The sequence below is a fragment of the Centruroides vittatus genome, unplaced genomic scaffold (assembly GCF_030686945.1).
Source record: "Centruroides vittatus isolate TY-2023 unplaced genomic scaffold, ASM3068694v2 contig_918, whole genome shotgun sequence".
Lineage (NCBI taxonomy): Eukaryota > Metazoa > Arthropoda > Arachnida > Scorpiones > Buthidae > Centruroides > Centruroides vittatus.
In genome coordinates, this window is record NW_027122605.1 from 307,180 (window position 1) to 331,709 (window position 24,530).

Genomic DNA, 24,530 nt, shown 5'->3' on the forward strand with positions numbered 1-24,530 from the left:
AAAGATGTGTTGCTGATAAAGTGGCTTTAAAGACTTGCCAATTGTTGGCGGCTGAAAGCTTCACAGTTTATGCAAATTAATTAGTTACAAAGAGTAGATAGTTTTTTTATTGATCTTGGTGAAATGCAAGAGCTTTCATTTCAAAGTTTAATTTTTTTAGTTTTCTTTTCAAAAATTTAAGTACAGTAATACCTCGGTTTTCGTTGACTTCGGTTATTGTCGGTTTTTGTTCTTTTTTTTTTTTTTGCGAAAAATTTCAGTTTTTGTTGATTACCTTGGATTTCGTCTGCATGCACAAGTGACCTTGCTGTTAATTTTGTGAAAACAAAGGGCGACCCATGCATTTTCCGGCTCAGTGTGGCATTATTTCTCATTCTGTGAGCATTATCCCGCAACGACCCACCAGTGGCCAACGTTTGTTCCCTGAACACTGAGTTCACGTTTTACCAGGATGGGCTGATCACGTGGAGTTTTCCAGGTTTTCTCCACGTCTGTAATGCCTGAATAGGGGCCAGTTACCCTTAAATGGACCTTCCAGAAGGCATTATTCCCCGCGATACGACCATCATAAATGCATACAACTACTATTACATGACAATTACATCACACTTTACCACAGGGCAATATAGGCTAGAAGCAGTGGTGATATTCAGCAGGTTCGCACAGGTTCGGCCGAACCCGTTGTTAAAATTTTCAGTTTTCCGAACCTTGTTAAACACACACAACATTTCTCAGTGGTTTTGTTTTTTTTTAAAAAATATATTAAAATATACGTATTATACTCTGTAATACTACTAACCTGGAGCCTTATACTCCGTTTGCATCGAGCATTTCAATCTAGATTGTGAGCAAGATCGGGGACTGTGCCTTGGTGCGATCTCCTTTGACCGTTTCAATCTCGACCGAAACGAGGTTTAATCGCAATAGATTCAAGAGTGTTCTTGAAACTAGATCCAGTCATAAGAGAAATCCCACAATCTCATGCATGCGAGATAATACAAGATGGCTGTGGAACACGTGTCGGGCTATGGACAGCGAAATAAAAAGGATATTGTATTTAGAGAGATGATGACATCTGTCTATTATCAGCAGTGCCATTCGGGGTGAAAAACTTCTCTGCCTTAAAAAAAAAAAAGAGGTAGACAGCACTAATATACTATTGTTACCTGGTCTTTGCCCAGGGCCCCTTATGTTCCAAATACGCCACTGATTATTAGATATATCGCAAGAAAAGGTATTGTATTTATTTCTAGCCAAAACTTCCATTTTGTTTGTCAGTAATTGTCAGGGAAAAATTTTCTGCTAGTGAATCCTTTGTTAACTATTTTGAATATTACCACTGGCTAGAAGCTCATGCTCAACTAACTTCTACAAGACAAGACATTACCCTGCATGTCTAGCCAAACAATTCCATTGCTTTCCTTTAAATTAGTCTTTTTATATTAATTTCTTATTGCTTTTAGTATTTAACACTATATTAATTCTCTATAAAATGTGTTTTTAGTATGTATTTTGGAGTGTAAAGAGTGAATTAATTGGATTTACACTTGATTCCTATGGAAATAATTGCCTCGGTTTTTGCCAGTTTCAGATTTTGTCGATTGTTTTCGGATGAATTATTGACGAAAACCAAGGTATCACCGTATATTGTTTTTCAAATCTACATGCTTGGTCTTGATATATTAATGCAATTTGTTTAGTTGCATGCTCTGGTTTATGAATACTTTGCAGCAAACAACCCATGCAGTTGTAGATCTTAATTATCTCCATTTCATAAAAATTCAAGTTTAAGTAGTCAGAATTGTATTCTCAACATTTTTTTTCATTTGAAACTTGTTGAAGACTTTTTCCTAGAATTATATTTTTCTTTGATAATTCAGTTTTTATTTTTCCTCAATTCCTTAATTTTGCATTTTTATTGTCTTCTTTATCAATAACTTATCCAGAATGCAAAAGATTCATAACAGATCTTTAAGCTGTTACATATGTCTATAAAAAAGACAAACTCAGATGATGCAAGCAGTATACTTTTAACAGTGTATGAGATAGGAGAAACACTAACATTTTTGACCTGTTAATGGACTGTCTTTAGATGTGGTCAAACAAAAGTGGAATGCCAGTAACTTTTGACTCAGTTAATAGGTCAACAGATATTTTGCCAATATTACCTATTGTTAAGTTGTATTGCTACTTTATTGAATTAACTATAGAGTTTTTTGTTTATTTTAGCATAACCTCTAAAAACTGAATGTGTTTACTGAATTAATACCAAAAAAAGCCTTAAATCCAGTAAAAATAGAATGTTTATTAATGGAACAAAATTATTTATTTATTCCCATTTTCTATGTTTAATTTATTTCTTCCAGAGCATGTGACTTGCTGTGTAAATTTGTAATTTTCAATGTTTTTAATTTTAAATGTGCTTCCTGTTCTATTTATTATATTCCATTCTTCCATTCTAGAACCTGATGGTGGCCATTGTACATGGTTGAAAATGTTTGTTCCATTATTAAACATTATTTTTACTAGATTTAAGGTTTTTTGGTATTTTAACTACAGTGACTAGTTAAACTTACATAAACTTGGATGAGACCGAAATAAATAATGCAAATAACACTAATGCTTTACTTCACTAACTAATCTGCTAGTAATTATTAACACAATTTACAAGATATTTTTTTGATGATTGTTTTGAAGTTAAAACACACACTGTTGTGTAAAGTCTGTTTAAGTATAATGGTGGAAATTTCTATCAATGAAAACATCTAGAAATGGAATTGTTTAATATGTTTTTCAGTTAGGTATATACATTTCTAAAATTCAAAATTTTTTTTGCGACTCAATAAAAATTAACTTACAACCTAATTTTTGGGAAACTGAATAATAATAAGCAAAACACTAATTTATTTCTCTTCTTTTGGTGTTAATATATTTGACTTGACTTGAATATAAAATACAAAAATAAATTTATATTTGCAAGTACTTTTGATGAAAATGCAGATTTTCTTCTTCAGGCAAAGAAAATATAATAATTTTTTACATTTTAGAACACATTTAGGCAATTACTTGCTTATAATCACATGTGATTAAGTATCATATATTGCGAATAAAACAAATGACAAACGTTTACTGGAACTGAAATCAAACATACAAGCATCATATATCTTTGTCATTTATTGAGTTGCTGTTAATTTTATATTTATTAATCTGTTTGTATTTTGCTATTTTGAATTTAAATTGCTCTTAATATATTTTTATTATTTTGAACTTAAATTTATTCCATAATATGTAATGTAAATGTCTTTAGTGATGATTAAGGTCCAGATTTTTGGGTGCAGTTTTAGACTGGATTGGGTGCTCGTTTGGGTGCTTTTTTTCTTTGTTTTGGGTGCCAGTTTTGGTGCTTTTAAATGCTGTATTAAGACAAAAACCAACAAGATATACTATATTTACAAACTACATAATTGTTTATTGCAATTTAGACATAAAGATGAGCATTGTAATTTACAACAGTAATCGTTTCAATGTTCTTAAAAGCGAAGTTTTCTTGTTTGGAGGATAGAATGTCTTTATATAAGGAAAAATAATTTTTTACATCGACCGAGACTAAGGGGACATGTTTGTTTTATTCAAAATTATAGTTCAGTGCAATCCAGAATATTTTTCAAATTGGGATTTTTTGATAAACTAGATTTGAGTTTGTCCAGTACATCAAGCACCTGACTTGCAACATTCCACTGATCCCGCATTTCAATTCCATGTCTTTCCAGCTCATTGATTTTATCAACCAATTGTACGAACACTTGTCGAACCACTTGTACGAATGCATGGAGTGGAGCTCTGTGGTCACTACTGGATCAGCGACCAGTTTCTCGACACTGTCGACAGCTGCAGAATCACTAGGAGGAAGTTTGTTGATAAATGCATTAATTTTCTTGCAGTAGAATACCACACTGTTTATCCAAGACCCCCAACGGATGACCAGATATTAGAGTTCGTTGAGTTCGTATTTTCAAGTTGGTACATTTTGAACAACATTGGTTGTACATAGTACCTGGTCAGTGGTGCAACAAGAATGTTCAGCACATACCATTTTGTGGAATCTGTTGTTTCTTCCAGTATAAACACTACAGGATTGTCTCCAATGACATCCAAGTGCCCTATAAATATATACTCGAAATTCCTTTTTTTTTTGTTAGCCTTCTCTATGCTTTTCCAAACTTATGTGTTGCCTGATTTTCGTTTCTTGATGTTTCACATCAACCAAAATCACGTAATCGCAAATGGAACAGCAAAGAACTTTTCCATCTCTGCATATGCCTTCATCTTTAAACTTATTTGCTAAAATGTTCAGTTTAGATGCAGACTATTTTGCCATTTTCTAATGTTGCCGACAAGTCAGGGTAAGGTGACGTCAATACAGAATTTTCTAGATTGTTTTTTTTCTTAGAAAAGAAAACATGTGTTGCAGATTTTCAGCGAATCTGTTTACATTCTTAAAATAATCCTAAGGCTTAGTTGTTTAGTCCAGAAAATTCCACTTTACCCCTTTTTCTCTCAACAAAAGAAGAGAGTAATCTAATTATCATATTTTTTCCCTCAGCATACGTGGTCTGGTTTAACAAATTTGTTTTTCCCTCTCAAGAGAGTGAATAAAAACCACCAAAAAAAAAAAAAAAAGATAATTGTCAATATATTCTTTGAAAATGTAAAAAAAGGGGAAAGCTGGTCACTGTTTTTGGGGCAGGTTTGCGATTTGGGTGCTAAACAATTTGGCAATGAGTGGGCCTACTGCACTAAAACCAACTTAGTTTGTCTTTTTACACTCTACCTCTTTCAAAAATCGAGTGGGTGCGGCACCCAAAAATCCGGACCTTAGTGATGATCTAGAACAGCAATGAGTAACCTATGATTCATGGGCAACTATGGCCCCAAACATATGTAATCTGGCTCATCGATATTTTTGTTTACAAAATAACACACGATAAACTAATTGTACTACTATAGGTTTTTATTGTATGTCAGTTCTTTGTGTTACCTGATATATTTCTTTTCGTATAAGTCTTTTTTGACTGTTTTTGCTGTCATTTTAGTCACTAGTTGACCCAGCTGGCTATAAATAGTAAAAAACCTAGAAAATTTGGCCCCTGTACATACATGCACTTTTACATTTTATTTGGCTCACCATTTAAAAAGGTTTTCCACCCTTGATCTAGAATATTGCACATTTTTATTTCAATCTGAAGACGGCTACAAGTATAAATGAAAATGTTTGTTAAAAATCAGTGCAAGTTTATTTATTTATATTAAAAAGCTTGTCTGTGTTATTTAATTAAGTTAATTAAATAGGCTTGGTGTATAATAAGCTTGTTCATTAGTCATAAGTAACTAAGTAGTTTTTTGTTTATTTATTTTTAGAACATATGTAGATTATAAATTCTAAATATTTCTTTAATATAAAATTAATATTTTAACTAAAAAACAATATTTAGAATTTAAAAGTAATAAAGGCTATAATATGTGATTTTGGTTATAAATTATTATTTAACATTTTAATGATTTTTTTATAGTATGGTAGGTTTATGGTTGGTTTGTTGCATGAATTTTTGGTTATAATATAGTTCGAATTCATTTATTGTAATTATGGATGTTGTTAGCAGTTGTTTAATTTTATCAGAATTAGCAAGCCCCGAGACAAGTTAAAATACATTTATAAAACTGCTTAATATAGTTTTGTTTTAAAATCTCTCATTATTTATCTGAAGATTTTTATCATCATCAGAGAGGCAGTTATAAACTATCTTTGTTCTTTCATCCTCAATATATGACTATTAACACATACTTACTATCAGTTGTTATTATCAGTCTTAATCAGTACAAATTGATAATGACCTTTCATTCATTTCCATCAATGCTGTTGATATAAATGAAAAGCAAATGTTTTTGGCCTCATTCAGGGGCCAGCATTAGGCTTCTATAAAAGATTTTTAGATGGACTTTTGGAATCTGGAATGCTGTTTGAAAGAACAATGTCCTAGAATGACATAATGGAAAAACTGAACAGTTTAGTCAGTTTAAATAGAGCTTGTTCCAAACTAGGGTAGATGTACCAGTTTTGGCCAGCGTAGTACCAGTTCTGGCCAGAAAACAAATTTAACTTAAAAATATAATCACAAATGAAACAAACTTTTATTGTTAACTGTGTGAACAGTTAACAATAAAAGTTTGTTTCATTGGACAGATTTGAATATGTGGTGATTATATTTTTAAGTTAAATTTGTTTTCTGGCCAAAACTGGTACTTCTACCCTATTGTTGTTTCAAAAAACATTCCAGTTTCCAAAAGTTTGACTAAGAATCTTCTATACAAGCCTGACACTGGCTGCTGAATGAGGCTGAAAACGTTTGCTTTCAATTTATATTGACAGCATTGCTAGAAATGAAAAAAGGGTCTGTTTTTTTTATCAGTTTGTACAGCAGTTGCATCTTGAAAGAATAATAATTTTTTATCTTAATCAGTACTTTAAATGTTGATTTGTTTTATTTATCTGTAGTAATAAGTTAAATTTGCTGATATATCTTACTTCAATTACGTACTAGCTGTTGTTAAAAAGACAAATAACACTTATTAATTAATAAATCTTCAAGTTTTAATTTTTAATTATTCTAACATGTCTTTCTTTGTCAATTAATAAAATCAGAATTTCCCCTAATGCAGTCTTATTTACTTACCCCACTTCATGTTATCAGTATAGGCAAGATTCAAAATGATTACAATAAGTAGCTTCTGCTATGTATGTAGTTTCCCAAGTAAAGAGCATTTTGGAATCTAAACAAAACTGTAATAATAATAATGTTACAGTTAGAATTTATTTTCTTATATATAACTGATTTTTAAGTGCTGTGGTATATTTAGTAGGCTTATTGATGCTTCTTTGTGTATGGAAGAATATTCTCCAGTAGAAGTGTTAACTAAAGGAATTTCATAATTCCTGATTTTCCCATAATGATAATTTATTCCTGTCATTAGTTATTAATCTTAATTTTAAAAAATTATTTGTTTTGTAAAGTCGGATTTATATTCAAATTAACCAATTTCAATGAAATACTTTAGGTAATAGATTTACTATTATTACTACTAGGTGATAGATAGAAAATTTTGTTAAATTTAAATTTGGCTTGGCATATATAAAGAAGATAGAATATGCAGAACATTCCATTTTCTGATTAATACAGTTAAATTTTTCAACAGGATAGCCAGTACATCATGTACCCCTTGATTAATGCAGTTAATTAATTCCTTGATTTTACCACATATATCAAAATCATATTAATCAAATAATATAATCCATGGTAAAAATTACAATTCATTTGTTATTGATTATTGTATTAATAAATTCACAATAAATTCACAAATTCATAGTACAGTACTATTTTAAGAAAAATAAAAAATGAATGCAAAATAATCTTTAATGAATGGTTGTACCTCCATTAGTTGTTGTTTCTAGAGAAAAAGTTATCAAGAATCCTTTGAACAGTGTTAGTTTTTATCTTATCAATAAAATGACTTTCCTAGACCTCAGCAAACAAGCATGTTTTGATCAATGGACTGTAAAATTTACAAATAATGTAATTTATAAATTCAGTAGAATGATTAGAGCTTATAAAGACACTATTATTGATACAATGGATACTTGTAATACTTCTATTTTTAATCTTGGCAGGGAAGTAACTTGCCTGCTTTCATTTTGGGAATGTGTGGCTGTGTCATGAAAGGAATGGCATCATCATGCTCACAACTTGATCTGACACTCAGACAGAAAGCACTCATTGAAACTTGCATGAATTTTGCTTGGTAAATTTCAAGGCACATTAAGGTTCGATTGCGGGTACAAAGGGGTTAATTAAAACTCTTGCCACATATATAAAGGGATGTCACAATTTATTTCAGTGTTAATCAAACCCTGTGTTTAGCAAAACTGCATTAATCAAGGGATATCTGTATCAAATAGCAGTTAAAATACATTTTTACTTGTTCTTTATTTCTTGAATAATGGAAGGAAGTAAAAGAATTCTGCAAACTAAAGTGGAACTTGTTCTTTACTTAAAGATGATGAATTTGAAAACACATACACAAAAGATAAAATTATATTTGTATTTTAAATTAATTCAATTGTATCAGTTCCAAAAAGATAGTTTTCATTTCTTAATTGTAAAGTTGTGTGTGCTTTGCCATACTTATTGATATGCAATTATGGAAACTGTACAGAATTCTTTTGTTTTTTTTTACTATTCAACTTGTTATAAGAAATAAAAACTTGATTATTACAATATTTTCTTAATATTAAAATTTGTAGGTAACAAATTTATAAAGTTTAAACTTTTATTATGTTCTTTTTATTATGACAAAGAATCTATGTATAAACAGATTTAACTGAATTGATCAAAATTCTTGATTTACATTAATATGAAAAATAAAATGACACTGTTGTCCTTCAGTACTGATTCTTTTTGGATGCAGGTATGCAAATAATACAGCATATTGGCATGGAATACTGTACACGGAAATAAAATCTGAGTAAACAGGAAAACATGATGTGTGACATGATTAACATTTTTGTGGAAACAGAAGTGATTAGATGATCACATTGGGGAGCATGCAGATAGTTGAAAGACAGATTAGCAAGTGTCGAGTCCATTTAAGAGCATCCTTGATCACTCCATTATGCTCCCTTATCTGAAGTTACATCATCACCTAGGAGATTGTAAATGGTATTCAATTTTCTCCACTTTTTCATGTTTTAAGGGCTCTATATAACTTGTAACATGCTTGGGAATGTTAAAATTCTTTGTAACATAATTTTATTGTATTTACATATTGGTTTCCATTTTTATATCATTATTAGTGGATCCAGAAGAACCCAAATATTTTCTCTTTTGGTTCTTCTGGACCCACTAATAATGATTTAAGAATGGAAACCAATAATACTAGCTAGCTTAAAAATTAAAAATATTGAATAATTAATAAGGACCTTTTTATGTTAACACATGCATGACAATTGAATTGAAGATGGATTAATAAACTAAATTTGTTGTCAAATGTTTTTTAAAAAAATATTTTGAAGTTCAAACAAATTTTAACTGTTTTTTTTTTTTGTCAATAGGAGGGCTTAAGTCCCTGTAGCTCCCTTGAATGCACCCCTGTATATCATTAATTTTATTGTTATATTGAATAATCATAAATTCAGTATAAATTTACTAGTCACATTACTTTTACTTCTTCCCAGAAATACAGTAGATAATTAGCTAAAAAATGTGAACATATTTGCTCCAAAATTTCTGAAAGCTCTCTAATGGGACATACAGTATAAAAACAAATACAGTACTGTTTTACAGTAAGGTCTTGTGACCTCTGGTCAGTAATCACTTGCTTTGTTCACTCAAGATGGTGTATTGTAATGTAATCTGTGTTGTTTATTCATATACAGTATATTTTTTTGGTAACTTTTTAATATGTACCTACTTCTCATAGGCATGTCCAATAAAACCTGTTCTTTATGGTTCTGTAAATCTTTTTACTGTTCGTGTATTAGAAAACCGACCAATGAAAAGTTTCACCAAATCTCTATATAATGTATGCTATACAGGTACTCCTCACTTTACAACCTATCTGCTTAACGACCACTCACACTTACAACCAATGGAGTTTCAATCTGCAATTCGGGGAATCCCCTTTCTCAGCTTGAGTGTCGGTCAGTGGCGAATGGTGACATGTGCACTAAGCGTACTATAACAGGCTTGCACTTACTATAATAGTCTTATAGTACTAAAATAGGCTAATAGCATAGTATAATAGTCTTTTTATGAATAAATTTGAAGTTTGTTGCATAATTTGTATAATTTTGCAATGATTCTATATTCCCGGCGCAAGCTCCTTGCTTAACAACGTAGTCGTCGGAACGGAACTGTCGTAAAGTGAGGAGTACCTGTAGTGTAGGTCTATTGCCAGGCACCTTTGGTATTGATGTACTACAAGATAAAAGTATTTTCCTTAAAATAGTGCTCCCTTATGTGGATTATTGCTCTAAAAATTCTGCCAACACACCACTCATTTAAATGGATTACTTTACTATCTGACTATGTTAACAGGACTCCTGCTATTACAGTGTTTTTCAATCTTTTTCTGATAGTGGCACCTCAACTTTGTAATTTTTTTCTTGTAGCATTCCTACTTTATCGATGTAGAGTTATTGTACTTTTTATACTTTTAGTAATACACATAAGAAGTGTTAGTGCTGTTCAGCACTACTATGCAGCATTCCTAATGTATCATAAAGTGTTGCAACATTCTGGTTGAAAATCAATGTGCTAATGTAAAACATAGGAGAAAAAATGAGGAACACGAGTGTGCTCTTAAATGAACTACTTCCTTATCTGATGCTCTGTTAAGTGGATTCAGCTGTATAATGTTGAGTCCATTTAACAGTCATTAAGTAATTTATATTCATTGACTTATTGACCCAAATTTTTATGTTTTTTATTTGAAAATTAAAAACATTCTTAACTTTTATAAGTTGCCTTTTTTAAAATATAACCTTTTAAAAGTTAAAAACTTCTCTAAAAAACTACTACAAGAAAATAGCCTTCTCAGTCTTTACTGATTTTCAAGGAGATTTAATTAAAAACTATAGACTACAACTTTTTTCTAAAAAGGAACAAGCTTTATTTAATATTACCTCCAAATGCATTTCACCTTGGTTATAACAGGGCCTATTCAGTGGATAAAGCATCACAAGTGTTACTTGTATTACAAACATTGACTTTGATAACAATTATTTTGTGTGAAGATGTATTTATACCTGTAACTACATTATCCTAGCATGCATCTGTACTCATGCTGGTATTTAAGTTAATAACATTATTCTGCATAACAATTGCATAGTGTCCTTCTTTTTATGATATTCTTTTCTTTGTACACAATTTTTGTTATTTACATTGATATTGCAATTGTTTTCCCAGCAATGATGAAACCATGGTGAAATGTTATTTTTTAATCTTATTGCTGCCATGTGTTCCGATAATTGCTTCCCAACTGATTCTTAGTTTCTCTGACATAATATTCGGGCTTAATTTTTTGTTTGTTAAATCCAAGTTCATTAAATTGAGAGCCTGTTGTATATATTATACAGGGTGTATGGTAGAGTCCTAAGTCATCAACATAACTTTTTTGAATGAAGATATCTAGAGCTATAGATGTGAAATATTGGTATGATAAAGTGATCATGCACTATCAGATGGCAATTCCCTAGCAATAAAATTTGGAAGTTAGAATTTCTGTCTCAAAAACTACAAGAGATACAGAAATAAAGTAAATGAGAAAGTTGTAGAACATTATTAAATTAATTGGAAATGATATTTCACAGAAACAGACAATGTAAATAGAAGGCTGAAAACCCTATGCATAATGCTATCATTTGCATATGAGCAGAACACTTTCTCATATTCAACAGATAATTATGACGTGATACTGTTCCTATGGATAAAAACTCAGGAATGGTAATATAAAAATGGTCATTGATCATCAGATAGTCCTTTGAAGATATTGTATCAATGAAAAATCATGGAAGCTATATGATTGAATAGTATTGCAAGATGATACTGCTAACTGATGAATGCAGAGGAAAGCTGTAATGCAGTATACCATATAGTTTTCTACTACCAGTGATGATATTCGAAATATTTAACAAAGGGTTTGCTAGCAGAAAATTTTTCCCTAACAATCACCGACAAACAAAATGGAAGTTTTGGCTAGAAATAAATACAATACCTTTTCTTGCGATATATCTAATAATCAATGGCGTATTTGGAACGTAAGCGGCCCTGGGCGAAGATCAAGTAACAATAGTATATTAGTGCTGTCGACCTTTTTTGTTTTCTTTTTTTAGGCAGAGAAATTTTTCACCTCAAATGGCACTGCTGATAATAGACAGATGTCATCATTTCTCGAAATACAATATTCTTTTTATTTCGCTGTCCATAGCCTGACACGTGTTCCACTGCCATCTTGTATTATCTCACATACGTGAGATTGTGGGATCTCTCTTATGACTGGATTTAGTTTCAAGAACTTTCTTGAATCGATCACGATTAAACCTCGTTTCGGACGAGATTGAAATGGTCGAAAGAGATTGCACCAAGGCACAGTCCCCGACCTTGCTCACAATCTCGATTGAAATGCTCGGTGCGAATGGGATATAAGGCTCTAGTTTAGAAGTGTTAGAGTATAATATGCATATTTTAATATATTTTTTAAAAGAAACAAAACCACTGAGAAATGTGTGTGTTTAACAAGGTTCGGAAAACTGAAAATTTTAACAACGGGTTCGGCCGAACCTGTGCAAAGCTGCTGATTATCACCACTGCCTACTACCCTACATTCAACTGATTGTTTGTTGAGCTGTTTGACAATTAAGAGAGACTGGCAGTATTGAAGCTTGTCTTGAATAGCTAACCCAGTGCAGGTATGCATGTGCTGCCCAGCTTTCTACTTGACTCTCTGTTTCTGTAAAATATCATTTCTTATGAATTTGATGATGCTCTACAGTAATAGGAATACTAATGCAAATTTTTCCTCTAGGGATGTGACTTTTCAGTCTTATCTGATAATGTACGGTCACTTTACCACGTCAGTTGATGAAATTCCAGTTGCCAGGATGACTAAAAATTTGGTGCTTGAAACTGAAAACTTATTCTTACAAGTTCATATGGCAGCCTTTTCATCTTCTTTTACATACATTGATTGCAATATGTGAGCCTCATTAGAAGTTGTTTAAGTTTCATTGTACTGTAGGGTCACTATATTGAACAGAAGTCAAGTGATCTTGGTGGATATGACAGACATTGTTTCTTAGAGTTTCCAATGAAAGATAAGGTTAAAGGTCAGTTCTGTCCAATTGACCATTTTCTCTAGGATGGCATTAGGACACAACTTCTTGTGTTAGTATTTATAATTTAGCTGCATTTTTTAATGAAATATTGGAAAAAATAATATAGAAATTTAATATTTATATACTCTCTTAATAACTTTTTTTGATATACAACTAGCTGTGATAGTGCTGGTATATACAGGTACCATATCAGTAGGTTTTGAATATCATGAGAGTATTTTTAAAGATAAACTGCATTACTGAATGAAGTTTTTATCTACTAAAATAATTGTATGTATTTAAGTTGTAGGTATGTAAAACAAAAGTCCTAGATTGACTGTGCAATGTTTCTCCTTACTTAGACACAATAACATTGTGTCTAAGTAAGGAGAAACATTTATTTAAAATAATATTTTATAATTTAGAGTAAAAAAAAAGCAGCAATAAAATAACTGAATAATTTCAGAGGTAAGAATGCACTGGTTCCAAGATATTCTGGTTGGCACCAGTGAAAATAAAAAAATTTTACCACCTTTATCAATAACCCACTTCCCTAGCTTTAGCTATCTTTGTTCAAAAGCTATTGTGATGACTTAGGGCTTTGCTGTGTACCCTATATAAATTGTTATATACATGGAATTCTTGATTTTATTTGATTCTGTTATATTAACTTAAATTTTTAAAAAGAAATTACCATTTATAATTAAAATAGCAAATGGAAACAATTATACAAATTATAAAATAAAATAATTGATTAAAATATTTTGAAAGTTTAAAATTCAGGTTTCAGTGTAAGTGAATCATTTTAAAGATTCATACATTTTTCTGTGATAGAATTTTTTTTAGTATTTTTCAAAAAGAACTATTTACTACATTTGATATCCATTCTGAAAAATACTAATTAATAAAAATTTACATACTGTAATGTTTCTGGCATAAAAAGTATTGATAGCTGTCTGTATTACCAGCAGTTGCTCAGTAAGAAAAATTTTATGTTTAGGAGAGTTGGTGTTCAAAAACTTCAACTATGACTCATCAGTTTATATCATCTCCGATTCTTATTTATATCAGTATAAGAACTAAATAAATAAAATACTTTTTATATGGATTGAAAATACAGGGTGACAATAATTAACCCGTAAAAGTTTTTTGTATCGTAAATTTATTAAAGAAATGAAAATTAGCAAAACAACAGCATATAACAGTGACAATACTTTATGTATTAATCAGATATTCAGCCAGTTTCAAAGTGGCCTCCTTTTGATTTGATGCAGAGCCCCAAACGTGTTTTGAAATTCTCAGCGATGGGCCGTGCTCTTCTGGAGACAGTTTGTCTCACTCCCAGTGCAAGGATTGCTTCAGCGACTCCAAACTTTCATGGCGCTTAGAACAGGCCCTGGCCTCCAAAATGGACCACACACTGTAGTCCATTGGGTTCAGATTCGGCGAGTATGGTGGCCATTCCGCAGACGAGATGAAATCGGGAAAATGAGCCTTGCACACTCCTGAGTCTTCTTCGCCCTGTGTGTCGGCGCCGAGTCCTGCTGAAACATCCATTTCGCACTGCCAAAATGCTGCTGAGCCCACAGAAGTACCACAGTCCTCGAGAATGTCACGGTGGTACACATCTTGATTAATTTTGGCCCCTTGATCGACGAAAACAAGGAGTGTCTTGCTGCTCGCACAAATTCCACCCCAAACCATGACTGACATTGGATTTTGTGATGTTCGATGATGGCTGAGCGTCCAGGAGCCCCCGCGGATCAGTTCCTGTCGTTTTGATGGTTGTACGGAGAAAAGCTTCTCGTCTGTGAAGAGAATGCACTCCCATTGTCGACCTGCGGCCCAATGCTTGAGTTAACGGGATCTTTGGAGTCTCACGCACTTGTTTTCATCGGTGAGGAGCTGAACCTTTTGGAACTTGTAGGGCTTGAGTACGAGTTCCTTTTTCGCCATTAACCGCACTGATTCGCGATTGATTCTGATCTCACGAGCAATTTTTCTCATGGAGACCTTCGCATGTCAGTCAACTTGCTTTGTGATAATCTTGCGGTTCCTAGACGTGTTGACAGTGCGCTTTCTTCCACGTCCGGGACGGTTACCATTGTGGCCAAGCTCCTTGAATCGCCGAACTGCATCTGAGACTGTCATTTTTGGAACACCGAGCAGACGAACAATTTCACATTGATGCTTTCCTTGCCGCAATAGCTCCAAAATTGCACAACATTTGTTTGACACCATTAAAAAAAATAAAGAACTAACCCTTATTACATCGAAAGTACATCTACACAGGCAGGAAATCATGGAGAATTAAACAATAGTATGTAAATTGGTGACAGTAAAAAAGTTCAGGTGCAGCATTGCTACAAACTTTGTACGGGTTAATTATTGTCACCCTGTATACAACATACAATGCATTTTATCACTGTCAACGTCAGACTACTTTTTTAGAATTTTAATCACCATACATGTGTATCAGTAGTAAATATTCTTACTAAAAGAGTACTACTTATAAAACTTGACACAAGGTGATCTCAGCATCATTAAGTACTGAATTGGTAGTCATGGTGTTGATCAGTCGGACCATCAACTTTCTTTAAGATAGGAAACATAAGGAGTTGACTATCTCTCTCTCTAATCTATGGTTGGTTCTTGCTGAGTAGCTTGTTCAGCAATTTAGTTATCATAAGGCAATCGGGACAATTATGAATTTGAAATTCTGTTCATGAACCAAATTATTTGAAAAGTGAGGCATTCGAAAATTGAGGTTTGACTGTGTGTGTGTATATATATATATATATATATATACATGTATATGGACGACAATCCCCAAAATATTCTAATGTTCAAATGATAAAGCTGAATTAACTACAGGACTGGAACTTGGCTAATTAATTTCATAAATACTATATGATTTAAACTAAAAGTAGATAGTTAAGTCTTCATTTTGTATTAAATTTAATAATTATGTTAATTTTGAATTACAGTAGAGCATCGATTATCCGACTTAATTGGGGACTGGGGTTGGTCGGATAACCAAAAAGTATGAAAAAATACATTATTAGTATAGTGTATTAGTAAATACTAGCCTCCCTTTCATGGTCGAGCCAGTGCTGCCAGCTAAAACATGCAAAAATTTAACAAAAATAATAATAAAGTAGCCAAGATGTAACCAAATACTGTAGTGCCACATCACTAGCGGACATTTGAATTTGCTGACTAGAACGCGGTCGGTTAACCGATGTGTCGGTTAATCGGGGGTTGGATAATCGATGCTCTACTGTAATTATTTCCAGAACAGTCTAAATTATTTATCAGTCGATAGAGGAATTGAAACCCACAACTTTTTTGCTTATCATGTAGGCACATTGTCAATTATCCTATCCACACCTTTATCTAGTCATTATCTTTAGATTAATTGATTTGTGAGATATAACCATACAGGTAACTTTCTTCCAGAATAGTTTAAATTAATTAATTCAAAACAAATATAATTATTAAATTTAATATAAGATGATAGTTTTTAACCATCTACTTTTAATAAAATATAAAAATATAGAATTACAAAATGTCTTTGGATATCAGTCTTTACAATCGTCAGCAACACAGAATCTTCATCCAAAGACATTTTGTATCTTCTATATTTTTATGTTTTATTAAAATTGTAAATACTATCAGCCAACTTGAAAAGAAATCATCTATTTTTAGTACAAATTACATAATATATGAGAAGTTGGCAAAGTTCTAACCCATTAGCTAATACTGTCTTATTGTTATACATTATAAGTATATAATGATCAATATAATTAAATAACTAGTAAAAGTATTTAAAAGATCGTATTATTATTAATAATTCTGATTGGTAATTTTTTTGTTTGATAGAATCTGAAGAGCAGCAAAAGTTGCGTTTTCAAATAGAACTTGAATTTATTCAGTGTTTGGCCAATCCTAATTATTTAAATTGTAAGTATTAATTAATTAGTTACTTTTTAAAAATTTCATTATCAATTGGATGCATTGTTTATCAGTATTGATACCGATTATCATTTAAATTTTAAAGTAAAAATCAACTTGGTTGTTTTTTTTAAGAAATCAGAGTAACATTAGAAGTAAATATGGAAAATTAAGTTTTAAAAGAAACAGTTGGTGACAACTTTTTTACCTTTTGTTATTTCATAATAAAATTTAAAGCCAAAGTAATTTTAAATGCATAAATGAAATGTATTAACTTTTGAATTAACACATATCATTATGAAAAACTAGTAACATAGACTAGTAATTTTTACCAGAATATATAATCTTCTCAATAAATCTGTAATAGATAACACAGATTTGTTGTTTATGTTTAACTTTCAAATTTTAATCTTTCTACTACTATATTGATAATAAAATTTGATTTGATTACTTGTAAACAGTATTTATATAAATTTCTGGGTTTATTGGCAAGTGATTAAGTAATTACATTAATGACAGTTTTAAGTTTTGCCAAATTTCCTAAAGATACATATCTGTTAAGTTTCAAAACACCTTAGATAAGATAAGTAAAATCGGCACGCTAGAACTTTAGAAGGATGAATAAAGTTCCATAAAAAAATTAAGCGTTAATCGCGCATCATTAAGGGTTAATTAAAATCGCAATAAAATTTTTTCGCGCGGAAAAAAATTTTTCAAAAAATTTGGGGACTGAAAAAACATCCGAAAATTCAAAAAAAATTTTTTTTTTTGCCGATTTTTTTTCTCCGAAGGTCTAAAACACCGTTTTCTGTGTAACGCTATGTAAACCGATCGAACTGAGTTCGATTGCGGGTACGAAGGGGTTAAAATCGGTACAGATTTGTGAAACAGATTCCCAAAAAATCCATATCCGCGTTGTATTTGAGGTCCTGCAAAATAACCTCATCCCGCCATACGTTCCCTCAAATATAAATCTGGAATCCATAACGTACCTCCTGCTTGATTACAGTAATAATTTATACAAGTTTGTGGGTCGAGCTTCATTTTGCACTTTTTAAAGACAAACTAACACTAGAAATAAAACTAACTGGTATTTATAACTGTTTAAAAGATAAAATTAATATTGTTTTTCCACCAAAAAAGACAATCTCTTTTCCACTCGCAGATCTTAGTTCAATTTCTATAGTTTCGATAAAATTTTTCCTAATAGGAAAATACAAAGGTTTCGAATAAACTTTAACTATCTGATCTTCTTTCCTGCCTATAACGGGTATAACTCTTAATAATGGTGCTGTTATATCTCCAACGTGATGAGAAGAAATGATATTCGAATAAATAAAAATTTTCGAAATTCCTGCAGACATTTCGATGGGATAATGACATATATATTCACCAGGTGGAAATTTTGTAGTTGTAAATCCCAGAAAGTCTTTCAACTCATCTCCAAATTCTATAGAAATATTCGACGGAACTTTTAAAATAATTTTATTATTGGGTAGCAACGCCAGTTTTATATACTTAAAAATGCTAAGAAATTTTTCTGGAGACAAGTATAATCTGATAGGAATAAAGATTTTTTCATCTTTATAAACTTTCTTAATTACTTCTTTTTTTTCTATTTTTCTCCAATAAATTAAAATATTCATTAGAGTAGTCCTGAGTTGATGGTCGAAAATTATGAGTCGAATTATCTTTTAATACAGTATCTTCGTTAGGTAAGTTTAGCATATAAAGTAATTTCGATGAATCCTTTACAGTAATAAATAACTCGTGTTAGTCTTTTATATTTATATCCACAGTTTGATTATTTTTATCAAAAATAAATTCTGTCAAATTAGAATTTGTTAGACTAATTATGTTTGAATTTATTATATCAAACAATTCACTTTTATCACTTTTAATAGAAGTTAATGGAATCATATATGATTTATCTGGCAAGGGCTCATCTTCTCCTTTCACGCTTTCTTCGATTGTCACAATATACTGATTATTATGATTAGATATATTAAACCAGTTTCTTGGAATAATAACTTCGGCAAGTTCAACGGCCCAATTTCCGTGTAAATTAATAGGCAGACTCATTTTCACCGTAAAATGTGCCTGCGTATTCTCGAGAAACAGGTCCATACTTGCATTACTTATCAGCGTTACGTAAAAATCTGACTGCATCATTTTGTTACCTTTTGTAATTCTTCAGTATAAAACCTTCCTTCTAGAATCTCGTTATTCATATCTTTTAATACGTAAGTCGGAGGATGTGATAGAAATCGATCGTGAATAACAAATATTTCCTTTGTCCATCCAGGCAGATATCCATGACTAAATGTTTTATGTATTTTCGAAATTCGAACTAAATCACCAATATTAAATTTAAATTTACTTTTCCTTTTTATACCATACATCCTATCAAAAATTGAACCGTAATGCAAGAGACCGACTTCAGATGGAGCCATCCCGATACTTCTATGATAACTATTATTATATCCTTTTACAATATCATTTAATTTATCAATATATTGATAAGAATTATGATAAGTAAATAATCTATATATTTTATTTCGTAAAGTTTTATTTAATCTCTCAACCACTGAAGCTTTAGTATCTGAATGAGTCGAATAAGGATTAATTTTATATTTTTTAAACAAATTTTTAACTAATCTATTATAAAATTCGGTTCCTTCATCATTTTGAACATTTTTAGGAATATTTTATTTAAAAATAATTTTAAATGCTTCCAAAATAGACTTAGGTTTTTATCCTTTATTGGTACAACATAACAATATTTACTAAATACATCGATTACTGTTAATAAATATTTTATACCATTATTATATCTAGAAAATTGCTTTAACACAATTAAATCGGCTTGCCATAAGTCGTTTGGATAAAAAGCTTTAGTTTTTCTTCGTGAATATTTAACTCTTACAGGTTTATGCAATGAATAAGCAGGCTGAGAAGACAACCATTTTTCGACAGTAGATATCGATAAATTAGAAGCTTTAACTAGTTTACTCACTCCTCTGAACGATGCAGAAGATTTAGGGTTATAGTATATTGATTTCAATAGTTTCTGCATTCGGGACTCTTCTTCCTCTTTTTCGATGACTTTTTCCACTGGTAAAATACTCTTGGAGAAATTGTAGAAAAAAATTTCTTCGGGACTTTCAACTTGTATTGGTTGATATCTCGGCTTTTCGCCGATTTCGGGTAGAGTTGCCAAACTTTTATTTCCTATCCACTCTCTAGGAAAATTTAATTTTCTTACAGCTTCCCAAAACACGTTAAAACCAATCGGAGAAAGCGGTGTTTTTCGATTTCTCATTAAATGGAATAACAGATCAATTATATGACTTCCTACAACTGGAGTGCCCCTAACTGTTAATTCACCTTTTGTATTCCATCCATAGTTATTTTGTCTCAGTTTGTCGATTAAATGAGGGATGTATTTTTGATATAGCTGCAGTACAGATATAATTATTTGTTTAATAAATGCATCCTCACCGTTATCGTCAGCAGCAGGTGTTTCTTTGGGTGGTTCTGGCAGTTTTCCATCGGGTACAACAGACACTCTGACTGGCTCTTTCAGCTTATGGACGGTTCTCTGATATCTCAAAATCAACTGACTTAATAATTTAACTTTACTATCGTCGGATAAATTGGTACTCTCGAGTAATTCTTCAATATTATTTCCAATTCTTATTTCAGTTTTAATTTGATACACTGCTAACAATTCGGGAGGAACCAGAGCCATCTGTTTTGCCATTAGATTCTTTTTCCGATTACTTTACCAATTAATCCTCCTGCCATAGACAAAAGTGGTGCTAGTAGAAGGGGAAGGAATCCACCAGATTGATTAACCAAAATTTTTTTCTTGGTATTTAAAGGAATGTGTTTTTCACTTAATTTTCTAATTATTTTTTTATATTTTCGTAATTTATGAACATTAGCGGGTATATTTCCTCTCTGCAAATTATCGCATATTTCACAATAAACTTTAACTTGATCAGGAGTAGCTTCTTTCAATATTGCTCTTTGTTGAGAAGGGGTAGTTTTGGCTAAAAGCGCCAGCATATGATAATTTTTCTTTACGTTCTTCATTTTATCGGTAAGTATATTCAAAAAATACCTTGTTTATCCGGAAAACACGAATCCCACACCGTATGTTTCTTGTCTGTTTTAGGGTGAAAATCCAATAACAAGTAACCAAAATCCTTTTCTGTCGCTTTTTTATACGCATCCATAAAAAGATTACATTTTCCTGCAAAAGCTTGCCTCCCCAAACAACTTACTTGACTTTCATCACGATTATTTTTAAACAAAATCAAATAATGTGTATTTAGTTATATCTCTCATAATTCTATTTTTCGGAAATAGATTTTGCATTATCAAGATCAAACTTACATTATAATGGTGAGACACTGTCGTAAACAGGAACGCAGTTTTTGAACTAAGTTCGTGCATCAAATCATCAATTATTACTAAATCCCATCCTTGCACAGATTCAGGTAGGCCATACATAAATGTAATATCTTTTTTGTCTTGAAAAAAACGACAGATATACATAATAACACCATAAAATTTTCTTTAACTGTTTTTCATAAATTTTACAACAAATAGTTTTTCTTACTAGCGTAGTCTTTCCACACTGCGACAGTCTCACAATTATACAGTTACTTGGATGTTTAAAATACATATCAATCGATTTTATGAACTTTAGTAAATTTATAATGTTTCGATCTGCAATTTATCTCTCTAAATATTAATATACTGTTTTTATTCTTTTCAACATAAACTTCTCTCATAACATCTGAACATTCTTCGAACGAATAATATAAATTATTACTAACTTCATTAATTCTTCCGTCATCCACAATTACAAAACCAAATTTTCCATCTCCTTTCCATATTTCTCCGTTAACTTTAAAATAACGCAAAATAATAGGAAAATTATCAGGAATATTAAAAGAAAAATTATTTACCACAGCAATACAGCTATCAAGTGACTTGTACAAACAAGGAGAAACAGAATAATTTCTGTTGCCGTCGTAGGTAATAATAACACCGTATGCTTCCATGACCGATCCTAGCGTTAAAATAAATTCTAACATATCTTAAAAATTAAATTATATCAAAATCCCACCAATTGCAGTTCTTATAATCTGAAAAGGTAAGTTTGAAAAATTATCTACTTAACAATTTTTGTGATTAGAATGTGTCATACATTATATCAAATGGGAATAAATTTGTGATTAGAGTGTGTCATACATGTTATCCTATGAGAATTTTGTGATTCATGTGTGTCATTTGACTACTACTTACCAATAAAATTCGTTTTTGAAATATTTTAGTATTTTTGGAACTTCTCACAATTACCAGTCACACTTTCAGTTTGAGGGTAGGTGTTCTAAAAATGAAAACAAAGTGCAAAAACTATAAATTATTGTAATTTAAATAGTACATTTTCAATCTTTTAATAATTTTGATTGTGGAACAAAATACTGTAGTTAATTTTTTATTACATTTTCTTCTAGTTAATATAAAATTTGGGAAAATTATTAAGGGAAAAATTTAATAAATTTATATTTTTGCAACAGATTACATGATCTATTAATGACTGACTTCCCCCCTACTTGTAGAAGTCCTAAAGTTTTATGGTTATAGATTAATTAAAGGATAAATTTATATAATAAAACATCTTATTTTAACTCTTAATAATTCAGCAATTCTAAAAAGATGATCCTGGGTTATATGCATGAAATTGTGGTACTTTTTGTATATATATTTTTTTCTAATTAACAATTTTTATTAATTAAAAAGTATAGTTTGCAAAATGTATTGGATAATCATTAATAAATAGCATGTCCTATAAATGTAGCAGTGTGACTTATTGTTACATAATACTTTTATAACAACATTGCCATTAAATGACATTCATTTCAAATGATTATTATATATATTAATGACAAGTTTTTCTTGCACTAAAATGGTTATGCTGAAACATACAATTCTGTCATAGTAATTTTAAAATTAAAAAATTATTATATATATATAACAACCAAGCTCAATATCTACAATGGTTTGTTAACAGAAATGAAACAGATAACACAATACAGGGTGATTTCAAAATGAATGGGACAAAAATAATGTACACCTGTGACTGCTGTAATGGATTTGTTTGTTAATACAAAATTTACTGGGAAAATACACTATCCAAGTTTCTAGAGATGTTCAATGTGGGCCCCTCCTTTTAAACGGCAAATGTCTATGCAGTAATCCAATTCACAGCTCAATAACACTGAATATCCTGTGTTATTGAGTCCAACATGTCACTTATCTGCTCTTTCAATTGCTGTAAGTCCTGAGGAAGTGGGGCACAAATGCTTTGTTCTTCACAAACCCCCCAGAGGAAAAAAATCACACTGCGTTAGATCTGGTGATCTGGGCAGCCAAAAAAGAAATGGCACATTATTTGTCTCAGTACGGCAATCGAGTGATGGGGTAGATTCTCGTTGAGGTAATCACGTACATCTTTATGCCAATGTGGTGGAGCACCATCTTGCTGCAGAATGAAGTTGGGAACTGCTTCGTCTAACTGAGGCAACAACCACTCAGAGAGCATGTCTCGGTAGATGAAACCCATAATTGTTTTTTCCACAAAGAAAAAAGGCCCAAGCACACAGCTGTTGATTATGGTGCAGAAAACATTTACCTTTGGAGAATCCCATTCGTGTGACAGTGTCAAATGATGATTATCCAAGCCCCAGAAGTGTAAATTATGGCAGTTAATTTTTCCACATAAGTGAAAGGTTGTTTCATCTCTAAACATCAGTCTGTTGATGAAACCATCAGCTTTTAGCTTTGCTTGCAAATCCACACAGAATGCTCTATGCAGTAGTTTGTCAGTATCTTTTAAAGCTTGTATCATCTGAAATTTGAATGGCTTGAATTGTAGACACTTGTGTAACACACACCACACTGTTGATTGGGGCACATTCAGTTCTGCACTGACACGATACATAGATTTTGTTGGACTTCATGAAAACATTTTGTGAATCTTTTCCACCATTTTGTTTTTGACCAGTGTTTGTCCTGTGCTTTTTCCCTTGCATAAGCAGCCTGTCTCCTCAAACTGTTTCACTCATCTTATGATGTTATGACAATGAGGTGGTTCTTTACCAAATTTAGTCCAAAAATGTCTCATAACAGCGATAGGCAATGAAGTTTTTGCGTATTCCAACACACAATAAGGTTTCTCTTATGGGGAGGTCGCCATTTGGAATAACAGTGCCTCTAGTGGTGATTTTGTATGTAGAAGAATTTTTGTTGTTGCAAGATAAAACTTTTGTACTTGTGCTTTTATGCTATATTTGCACTTGCTAAATAAATTTATTACATAAATTGCACACTGCTTGTCTTTTTGTCCCATTCATTTTGAATCACTGTGTATTTTAATGTCTGAGTTGGCAATTTCTAAACTGCATACCAGTAACTATCTTGTTTCAATGGCTGCCCTGGAGGCATGGAGTACATAATAAAGTGAGTTATACAAAGGTTTTATTTTTGTTTTTGCCATTTTCTGCAAGTTATATATTGCCTTGGGTTTTCAGCACAAAATTTTTTTACTGTTTATGCCCTGTAGACACTAAGAGGG

The 24,530-nt window shown here is 31.4% G+C and overlaps 1 protein-coding gene across 2 annotated transcripts in view; it reads left to right on the top strand.

The window, feature by feature from the left end:
- The window catches only part of MED31 (mediator complex subunit 31), a 55,322-nt gene that overhangs the window by 29,945 nt on the left and 847 nt on the right, over positions 1-24,530 (top strand). For both annotated transcript variants that reach the window (XM_067281409.1, XM_067281408.1), the window contains one exon: positions 16,808-16,888. In XM_067281409.1, coding sequence (XP_067137510.1) covers positions 16,808-16,888 — 81 coding nt within the window. The remainder of the gene's footprint in view (positions 1-16,807; positions 16,889-24,530) is intronic.